Here is an 11,559-nt window from a genome sequence, read left to right as displayed (position 1 = left end):
TAGCTATAATTTCAATGTAAACTGTGAAATCAATTATAAGTTTCAAACTTCTGTCATAATTATTTTAAATTATCCCTATTTAATTAGCACTATATTCTGTCTTCTAACATATTGATTTCAGCTATGTATAATATCTTTGTTTTAACGATTTAAAAATGTGGTTTACTAACAAACAAACCCTACTTGAAATCCCTATTTTAAAGATTTTGCCAATATCGGTGGTTCGATTTCAACGATATTTGTGGTCAGTTCAAGGATTCATATCTGTAAATTGTTTTCGGTGAGAAACTGTAAATAACCCTAAAAAATAATACGTTTTCAAACCGTACTTTTTTATCAAATATTAAAAAATAGTTTATTTGGGTCTTTAAATATTATAGGTCAAGGAGAATAAAGAAATAACCAGTGAAAAGTCAGGGAATTTTTTATGTTAAAGTTGTGCGGCCACCCTGAAATAAGCATATTTAAAATATTTATAAAACGTTAATTTTTGTTATTCTACTCTCTAAATCTGAATTAGTGAAATTTCACTAATTGAACTAACAAGAAGTAGGTTACTACTTATTAGTGAAAAACTACTAATTCAATTAGTGAAATTTCACTAAGCAAATAGTGGTTTGGAGAGGTAAAGTATCTACTATTAATTAGTGGGAAATCACTAATATAGTAGTCAAAATCACTGATTACACAGTGAAATAAAATATTTGCTAGAGTCAACCAATAACCCCAACAGTAAACTATATTGCAAGACAAGTTATCGAAGTAAACTATAATGTATATTGAAAAATTAAATTAATTTATGTTGATACTGTGCTTACTAAGAAATATCTCAATTCAACTTTCCATTTATTTTTATAGAAATGAATGGAAAGCTGAATTTCATAACCTCAAAACGTACATTACGCTCATGTTCTGTAGCAAATATTTACGTCTCGATATACATATCGCCACATGGGAACACTATTCACTGGAAAACTACATGAAAGTATAATGGACTGGAAAATATTACTAACCTATGCTTTATATTTTTTAGTAATTTTTACATATAATTTTCACTTAAATTACAAAAAATCAATTCGAAACATTAAAATACCATGATATACTGTAAATATACGTCAAATGCGTTTATTTACATGAAAATATGAAATTGAATTAACGTGACGAAACTCGAACGTAACGGGTCCTCTGGGGGACAAATGTGCCCCCAGCGCTTAGCGTTGGTTTTTTACTTGATAGACAGCGAACAACCGGCAACATCAACCACTTCACCGTACTCTAGGATAGTTTAACTGAATTATGGTTAGGGCCTGCACCAAAAAAATCAGAGATATTTGCTCAGGAGAATTAATTGAATTTCGCGTGGGGCACATTTGTCCCCCGCAGGATACGTGTAGGCTTAAAGCAATTCGAAGGCATTCATTTTTTCAAATATTTTAGACATCCCAGAATCTTCTAGAAAATTCGACTATATTACACGGAGAAAACGAAATCGCATGAATTACAATATATATCGTAATGATCGTATTATAATAGCGTAAAATCGTGATAGGTAACAATGCAAGATTTTACATTATATTATTATTTTATTTTATTATATATACGAGGGTTCTAGTAGTGGCCAAGCGATGTTAATGAATTATAATATCGTACGAAGCTCCAAGACCTGCTTGTACGTTATCATGTTGCGCTTTATTTGAATGTAGAGATTTGTGCAAAATTTGTCATATAATAATTGTCTGAAAGCTTGAATAAAATTCCTAATCTTTATATTTAATTTAATTTCAGGAGACTCTTTACATAGCACACCATTGGATCGAGCATACAAAAGCAAAGTTCTGGGTCATTATCCGGATTCTGTGCCATGGAATCTATTCGACGAGCATGCTGTCTGCATGGTAGGAAGTTTTTTCATAAAAAAAGTTGTTTAAGAAAGTTGAAAAAAAATTGTTTTATAAGGTTTTTAAATGTATAGAAATACGAAGTTTTTTAAAAAGTTTTGTTTCAAATAGCCAAAAATCCTTTTATAATTTCAAAATATGCGAAATTGTAACAATGTTAAATTATTGTTATTTAACCTAAAAGCTATTTTAGCCAAAAAATTTCTTGTCGATAAAATATGTTGTGTTTTAGAGAAAATTGGGGGACAGATATTTTTCAGATTTAAGAAAAACCAAATTTTGCACGAAATTATGAATCTTTGAATTTTGAAGTCTTTTTTCAAAAATCGCCAAATATTCATTTAAATCTTTACAACTTTTAACTAAATTGCACTTTTTAAATTGTATTGACAGATTTTTGCGATGCTTATTGTTCTCTATTTGAAATCCATTGGAAAATTCTAAAAAGGTTTAAAAGTTAATAGTCCAATCATTGAAGGATTTGAGAAAAAAAATCGTAAAAGTAGCAGTTTTTTTCACAGACGCGGGTAGAAATTGTCTCTTTATGCCTAAAATAAATATTGGCTCTCACGAGGCCGCAGCCAGATTTCCTACCTGGAAGAATCTAGGCTTTCCCTCTGCTGGCCCTCAACATGTTATTGTCGTGTGCTACTTGTCTTACATTATTTATATACTCACTTTTAGCACTATATTTTTTAATTAAACTAGATAAAAAGCTTTATTCATAAAGATATATTTAAAAAATAATTTCTACCAATTAATTATTTTTTCGAGGGGACCTTGTAAAGCCCTCGACAGGTAAAACGGGTAATACAGCTGTGAGTGCAAAAAAGTACATGAATGTTATTATGCTTATACTTAAATTTAAAATAGAACAAATTAAAAAAATTACCGAGATGAAAACTTTAAAAAATTTCAATTTTTTTCTGAAAAAATTATAAACGTTTAGTGCCTTAAAAATTTGAAAAGAATTTTTCTTAAAGATCGATTTCATGTGAAATCACGTAAGTACGTTTAAAAATCATATATAACAAATCGAGCTTCAAAAACCTTTTTTCCTCATTTCTAAAGTATCGGATGAATGCCGTCAAGCATTTATGATACCGCACTCAGCGTTTCATCGTAGCCATGGGGATTAGGCGTTCGACTTATACGCCTGCGGTGCGTGCGTTCGATTCTCCGCGCTTGCGGATATTTTAATAAACTGCGTTTGTCTTTAGTTATTAGTAATAAGTCTTCTCTAGTCAAATTTAATAATAAGCTTAGTTTTAGAATAACGTGCGGAGTATAATAGCAGAATGTCAATAAAAATACGAGAAAATGGAGGACTGTTTGCCAGAGGCTACAGAAAGGTATAAAATCTTTTATATTGAACTTTTGCAAAGAAAATGAATTTTACAACTGGTTTAATACTTTCCTTCTTTGAATCAAAAATTTCTGGTAATAGATTATGGCAATGTGCGGGTTAAACTTTAATACTGCTGCAACCATAGCATCACATATCAGCATTTAAATCATGATAAATTTTTTAATAATTTAATAATATTTTATTTGAATTCACAAAATAAGAAACAATAGCATATGCTCTTGTATAATAGTGTGCGAGGGACTATCTAGATTCTATAAAGACCCTATTAATAGGCCCTTATTAGGTTGTCTACTGATGACCTCGCTAGCTGTGTGTGACGCTTTCGCTTGCGCCCTCGATAGATTGCCACTTTAGGGCCTCGATAGAAAATAGGAAATCTAGACAGGGCCTCTTAAGAACCAAGTTATAATTTCTACCCGGGGATACGTTGGAAATGGCTTTATAATGATATATAGTAAAAAGTCCCCAACCATATGTGTACAGCAAAGGCCCGCAATGCTGTAAAGTGTTAAACAATAACATGGTTTTCAAAATAACTGGAGAACTGTTGGTTTTAAGTCGAACATGGTCATGTGAACAAATGTTCACAATTTTATAGCGCACAAAAATGGTTCTATCTATTTTAGACCTATTGTCAACGGCTACTCTATGAAATTGTATTAGCTGTACAATTGTGCGATTCTGAAGAAATAAAATAAAAGCTAAAAATGTCCTGGAAAGAACGTCGAAAATAGATCAAGCGATTTGTACTGGAGCAAATTCATGTTTCTGTTTTTTAAAAAATTGACCAACTCATTTGCATTAAAAATTATCAGTAAAAAATGAGCTGAACTTCAGTGTACAATTTGATATGCTGAAGGGGATGCTTTTGAGGTGAAAGTTCTTTCAATTGTTCCTCCATATTTATGCAATATATTTCCCAATGTTTAAGTCAGAATAATAATATTCAGGGCCCCTTTTAAAGCTTTAAACAAGTAAATTTCAAAATTGAAGCTATGATGTCGGGAGCAGCGGTGATTGTAAATCCTAATGACAACGAATGGGAGTGGGTATCCATTCTTGTCCACGCTTCCATTGTTGCCATTAGGACTCATAAGCACCGCTGCTCCCGACATCATAGCTTCAATTTTGAAATTTACTTGTTTAAAGCTTTAAAAGGAGGCCCTAAATATTATTATTCTGACCTAAAAATTGGGCATCCCATTAAGCATATCAAATTGTAGACTGAAGTTCAGCTCTGTTTTTTTACAGATTTTCTTAAATTAGTACTTCCATGAAGAAAACTTCTTGTGAGTTTTATGTGAGTCAAAACATCTTTGTGGCCACGAGAATCTTTTTCTTCGAAAAATTGAATTTTCGCATTTTTCTTACAAGCGACAGATTTGACAAAATGTTTTTAAAAAGTTTTATTTTAAATTGTTCTACAAAAAATGCCTCTTACTCTTTTTATTTATCTCGGAATCCATACATTTAAAATGAACAAGCTTGTTTGTAAGAATGTTGTTAGATCTATCGTTATTCGGAAAAAATTCGAAAATTCAATTTTCGCAAAGTCACAAGAACGTTTTGGCCCGCATAAAACTGACAGGATGTCTTTCTCGTAGAAGTAAAAATCTAATTAAAAATTTACAAAAAATGAAAAGGTTCTAAAAAATTTTCTCTTTAAAAAGCCATATATTTTATCTTAAAGAGATTTTGCGACTTGAAATATCTGATTTAAAATGAATAGGGTCGATTATTTAATGTCTGAATATATTTGGAAAAATGTTGAATCGTTTGTGCACGAAAAAAATCTTGGCGGAGGCGGTTACCAGATACCATACAACTAATATCAGAGATGAGTTGCGAGATTGCTCATGTAATAGAATAAGAGACTCCGTCAAATCCGACTGCTAAAAGCGCCCTCTTGGTTTGTGGGTCAACTCCTCGGAGTTACTTCGCAATTTTCGGCATTTTTCAGACCATGGACATAGGCATGCCATCCTAACTTAGTGGGGAGGGCCGCCATCTTACGACATGCCATTTGATTATAGCGCGAGATTTAAATTTGTATTTTCGCTTCGCGAAGATAACGGGTGAATAAGATATATGAACCAAAGCTGAAATGAAATATGTTTGAAGAGAGTGCCGAGCAAATGATGTATTTCATGAAAATTATTTAGAAATCAATTTTTAAGTAGTATACCAAATAAATGTATACGTAATTTATGAGTATAAATTTATATACGCATAAATTATATGAAATAAATTTTTGTATGATTCGAGACAACTTGATTTTGATCTAAGGTCTTGAGTTCAGCACTGTTCAGTCATAATTATTTAAGAGGAAAGTGAAAGAGAGAACAAATTCTTTGAATAAAAAATATGCATTTATTTTAGAATATGGACAATACTCACATTAGGGTGGTCCAAAAATGCTTTGCAAAATTTTTCCACTCTAGAAAAAAAGTTTCTATTTCTAAAAAAACAAAATCCGTAATCTTTCGTTTTTTGAAAATTAACATGTGCCACCGGGCACTTCAAAATTCCGTTTAATTAACATAGGCAAAATTTTGATTTTCGACAAATTGAGCTCATGTTCCAGAATTTCATCCAAATGTACCAAACTTTTAAGAGATTGATTGAATTTCCAACCCACCCAACCTTCCCGCAGCGCCCTAAATATCGCTAAAAAATTAAAAATTCCACATTCTAACGTATTATAGTTACTTTTTAGCAATTTCCGTCGTCTTTTACATACAAATAATTTACAAAGAACAATTTGAATATTTTCCATGACTTTTTAATTAATTTTAAATTGCTGATACAAATGTAAATTATTTAAACAATTATTTATTCCCCAAAAAACTTCAGAATAACCGTATTTTTCGATTGAAATACAATATTTTGTCATTGTTTGTAGTAGTAAATTTAAAAAAAAAACATTACGCAATTAGTTTAACAATAATTTATTTCTTATTTTCAATAATTTCAAAAGTTGAGCCAGAGATGTCTACTTTTTTCAAAATTGTATCCTATGCTACTTTGTGTTGAATAATTACATAATTTTGATTAACTTTTTCTAATTTTTAACAAATTTCTATTTGTTCAAAGAATTTTTATTTACTCAAGTAGTTATTTTTCGATAACTAAAAAAATAAAATAAAATATAACACAGTAAATTAATCACGATTTTAAAAGTATTTTGGGAAAATTAATGATTTAAACAAATTATATTTGTTAAATACATTTCAAAAAGTGGATAATGTATTCTTTCTATACACTATACATTTAAAAACATAATTTTACGTGTTCTATTTTATTTAATTATTTTAGTTTTCGAAAAACACTGATTGAGCAAATAAAGATTGTTTAAATGAACATAAATTTATTAAACAGTGTAAGAAATGTATCAAAATTATGTAATTATTCAACAAAACGTAGCATAGGATACTAATTTAAAGAGAAAGTTGATATCTCTGGCTCAATTTTGAGACATTTTGAAAATAGAGAATGAATAATTGTTTAAGTAATTACATAATATTGTCAAAAAAATTTACTGCTCCAAAAAATAACAAATAATTACATTTCCACTCAGAAAATATGATTATTCTTTTAAAGTTTTTGGAAATAAATAATTCTTTAAATAATTTACATTTCTTTAAACAACTGAAAATTTGTTTAAAAAGGCATGGTAAATAATAAAATTGTCCATTAGTAATTATCTGTATAAAAAATTACGGAAATTGCTAAACAGTAACAATAATACGTTTCGCAAGTTTCAAAGAAACCCTGGGATATGAGTTCAATTTTTCCAAAATTTAAAATATTTCCTGTTAATTAAATGGGAATTCGCAGTGCCCAATGGCACGTGTTAATATTCGAATTTCGAAAAACAAACAATTAAAGATTTTCTTTCCCGGCAATGGAAACTTTTTGGGGGGTGTCTTGCCCTGCAGCTCGAAAAGCGTTTTTTCAACCACCCTAACACACATATTGTACAAAATATTATTGTCCTCTGAAGAGAATAAGTTTGCCGTACATCTGGCGCACACTTTCAGATTTATCAATCACTTGAGAAAAGTTGTAGTTGATACGTACTTTAAGATACTTTGCAACGATTGCTCTTATTAAATGTAATACGTGATTCTCCATTGGGCTTTGATTATTAGCATGATTTTGAAGGACTCCAAACAATGGTTTACGGATGGAAATAAATTGCTCTAATACACATCCTCAGAAGGATATATTAAAAATCCTTTAGACTTAATTTCAATAAGTTTTGATAATTTCGCATTTTTTACAGTTTCGTCTTTCAAAGCAGAAATGCAAATGTCGCAATACAATTTATTACTCAGACACTTCACTACGAAGCCTGCAATGTAAGTGACGTTTTCAGTAAAATCATTTAATTTGCAGACTTCGTGTAAAGTTACATCGCTATCGTAGGGGTTTTCTATGGAATTAAATGCTGAAACATCGTCAACATCAGGAAAACGCAAAGGTGCAGTGGAAACATTAATAACGTTTTCAGAATCAATTACATGTCTTTTCGAAGAAGAAACATGCAGAATAGATACATGCTCGAGTGGTATGCAGTTACCATTTACATCTGCTCTTAGTTCATTATGAACCAAAATCTTTTTGTATATAGTCCGAAATTGGCCAGCAGTGGGATTGTTGTTTCCTCCGCCGTGGGCTCGCACACATGAAAACAGTAATTCAATGTGATCTTGGCTTAATTTATATGCTGGCAAGTATTATAAAAGACTTTCTTTTTCACAAAGCTTTTCATATATCATTTGGAAGCTTTTTATGCAGGTTAAGAATCCACAGAAACCTGTTTTACGACGTGTTGAAACAAGAGGAATTCCATCTTCGTCCTTTAAATTTTCTATATAAGTTCTACATTTCTCGAATCTCTCGGCAAACATAAGTTTATTTACATGCGACATGGCTCTTTTGAAGCCCACCTGTCGTATACTACGCGAATTTAAGATGTCGAAGAGATTATTAAAAGTTCGGAGAAACCTTATTGTGGCTGTACAATTTTTAAACTGAGGTAGCTTCAAAACGTCTCGGCAAAATTCTAAAGCACAAGCTACAGATTCACTAAACAATTGTGAAGCAAATTTAACTTTCATTTTCTGCATTGTGTAATTAATATAGATATTGCGCAATTTATTCGCCAAATGCAATCCCTCTATAACTTGTAAGTCGTTCAAAGCCTCTAAGTATTCCCAAGATATAAATTCGCCGTCCTCATCAATAAATATCTTCATATCGCCAAATGCATTGCGAATAAGTTTAAACATGTGACATGGGTCAGGAAAAATCATGACCTTCTCCTTTGTCACTGGGTGGGGAAAGTGTGTCTGAAAATATAAGTTCGTATTGGGACAGTCAGAAAGATGTTTAGTCACAGCAGAATTAGTGGGAGTACCATCAAATGTCACGCACGCAACCTTCACCCCCGTATCGTGCAATTTTGTAACTCCTTGCAAAATTAAAGAACTTTTCTCTATTGCTTTCATGCCATTTATGAGAAAGTACCCAATAGGAATTTTCCACCCTTCATTTATGCATACAACATTAAAAACAAGTGCTTCGGATGCTAAAGCATCATTATTTACTACTACATCAGGTCCTAAATTTACATAACCATCTCGCTGTCCATCAACCGTTCTACGTAACATTTGCAGAATATGAATTTCGTCAACCATATAACAAACAACTAACTCACGCTTAGATGTTCTTACTCGTTCCTTAATGCTCTCTAAAGCTTCGACATTGAAACCCGGCTCACCATTGATACTTCCATACCATCTGCTAAGCGTGCGAGGATGCGGCAGGCTAGTGTTAAAAGTATTTCGAACAAAGTTATAAGCTCGAGGAGAATAGTAATGTAAGGTCAGTGCAAAGCTTCTCAATAGAGGTTCATATAATGTAGGTAAAGTTAACTTTTTAGCTTTTCTTAACATTCGATTAAATAGTACATTGCAAGGCCCACCTATAGTTTCAAGGACGTCTAACTGCTCTTCGTCCAGTAAGTTCTTCTTCCGAAGAGCCTGAATAACTGATTTGAGTTCAGCTATTCGTTTATCCTTCCGATTCCGACTTTGTCTCAATATTCTGATTTTATGAGAATATCGTAGTCGTTGATTTTTTAATTCATTCCGCCATAGTACTTTTGTTGGAGATTAAAAACGAACATAGGTGAAGCGTTTGTTCCTTTGTCGCTATTCCTCCACCTTCTACCTTTTGGAGTTGTAGGAATATTTGGATTATCACAATTTCCTTCTTCGTCGCAATGACTGCACCTTTTGCCATTAGGAGTTGTTGGAAGATATGTATTGATATAATCATCCGTTTCTGGAAAAGAAGGGATAGTTGTTTCTCAATGAATTTCTGCAACATTAATAATGCAAATATTGTATTAAATTTTATCATTACAAATTCAATGCTAATTAAACCGTTCAAAATGGAATTATTACAAAAATTTAACTTTTAAATAAAAATAATGTTTCAATTCGAGTGTGGTGAATTCGAGGCCTATAGTTAGGAATTCAGTCACTCCTGGAAATTAGTAAAAATTTCGAATCATTCAAATTAAGAGTATTTCAAATTTGTTAGTTTTAAAGGTTTTAAGTAATACATAACCTCTTCCAAATATATTTTCCGAGGAGTTTTAATAGTAATTTATTTATTTTTTGTTTATCTGTTAGATTTGATAACCTTATAAATTATCTAGGTTCATTTAACAATTTTTATAGACTCTTACTATTCAAAAATTGGTTATTATGGATTTAAAAATGGATTGTTTTTAATATCAGGACTATTATTTTTAATTAATTTATTTTATTGTAATATAATTATTTATGTAATTAAAATAATGAGAAAATTAAGATATATTATTGTTAAACTTAAATCTTAATTTGAAAATAAAACTTTTAATTATTCATAAACAAATTGATTTTCAGTTAATTTGAATTGTGAGTATGAAACATTAAAATTGCATTAATTATTTCATTTGATATTATTATAGTAACAAGAAACTAAACATTCATTAGCTTATTTCGTAATTCTCAATTTTTACCATGAAGATTCTAAGAGGCTCAAATCAGGTAAAAGATTTTGATAGTTCTGGGTCAGAGCCGAGTAGATCCTACCTACTAGCCTGGGATCGCTAGTAGACACCAGGATCGCCCTTTGGAGACCCCTGACCCACAGGTATTTTTAGAGCTTGATAACTAACGTTCTGAAGGCAATAAAGTCAGGTTGACTGTACCCATGTGTTCAAAAAATAATTTTTATATATATAGGAATTACGAAATCAAATTTTATGTTTTTAAGACTTGATTGGCTAAGATTTGATTCTTCAGACGTGCCAATTTCTTTTCCAGTATATTTTTACTATTTTGAAGTCCTTGGATGCAGAAAAGATTTTTTGACGCCAGCCGGATAAAGATAATTTGTCAACATATAAAAATTACTTTAAAAAAACATCGTTTAGCAAAATATTAAACCCAGTTCCTTAAAAATTTACTGCATCTACTTAAATTTTTTCCTAATTCCTGTGGATTTTAAAAGCAGGTAAAAAAAAACAGGGTACAGTAAATAAAAATGATTGACTTAAGAGCACTCATTTAAAGCCGTAAAAATTTGGTGAAAGTTAGGCACTCTACAAAAATATGGAAAATTGACATACACGAAAATATAACAATGATAAAAATAAAAACTTTTAAACCACATTATATTTGCGCGCTAATTGATGGCGTTCATCAATAAACACTAAATTAATTTTACTTCTTTAGGGTACGAATACACTACTTTTTCATATATTTCTCATTTCGATTTCCATTATTTTGACCAACCCTAGTAAACATTAAAATAAAAGATAAAAATATATGTAGGAGCTTACGTGTGGATATTTCCCTTGTGGATTTCCCCTCAATATCAGTGGGAATTTGTATTGGGTCATCTCCAGAAACTTCCATAGTACTTTCTCCTACACTTGAAGAATTTAAGGCACAATCTACCTGCAGATTGATTTCAGGGTCCTCCTGCATAAAAACATCTTCCTTTTTGTCTGAGGACGATGGTGGAGCATTACTCACATAAGAGTCTTCTGTAATGATGACTTCTAATATTGAAGGATTAAATGCACCATGTACGAGGGTGGATTGATAAGTTTCCGGCCTGACCAAGAAGAACAACGTTTTTAAGAATTTTTTTTTTTTTATTTCTCAACATAATCTCCTCCAAGGCTGATACATTTCTCATAGCGGTGTTCTAGTCTAGCAATGCCATCTC

At 31.2% G+C, this 11,559-nt stretch overlaps 1 protein-coding gene across 5 annotated transcripts in view; it reads left to right on the top strand.

The window, feature by feature from the left end:
- The window catches only part of LOC117173108 (DENN domain-containing protein 5B), a 216,468-nt gene that overhangs the window by 94,114 nt on the left and 110,795 nt on the right, over positions 1-11,559 (top strand). For all 5 annotated transcript variants that reach the window (XM_033361499.1, XM_033361501.1, XM_033361498.1 and 2 more), the window contains exon 2: positions 1,786-1,895. In XM_033361499.1, coding sequence (XP_033217390.1) covers positions 1,786-1,895 — 110 coding nt within the window. The remainder of the gene's footprint in view (positions 1-1,785; positions 1,896-11,559) is intronic.

Source organism: Belonocnema kinseyi, chromosome 5, assembly GCF_010883055.1.
Source record: "Belonocnema kinseyi isolate 2016_QV_RU_SX_M_011 chromosome 5, B_treatae_v1, whole genome shotgun sequence".
In the NCBI taxonomy this organism is placed as follows: domain Eukaryota; kingdom Metazoa; phylum Arthropoda; class Insecta; order Hymenoptera; family Cynipidae; genus Belonocnema; species Belonocnema kinseyi.
The sequence above is the reverse complement of the archived record's forward strand: the minus strand, read 5'-3'. Positions and strand labels throughout refer to the sequence as shown.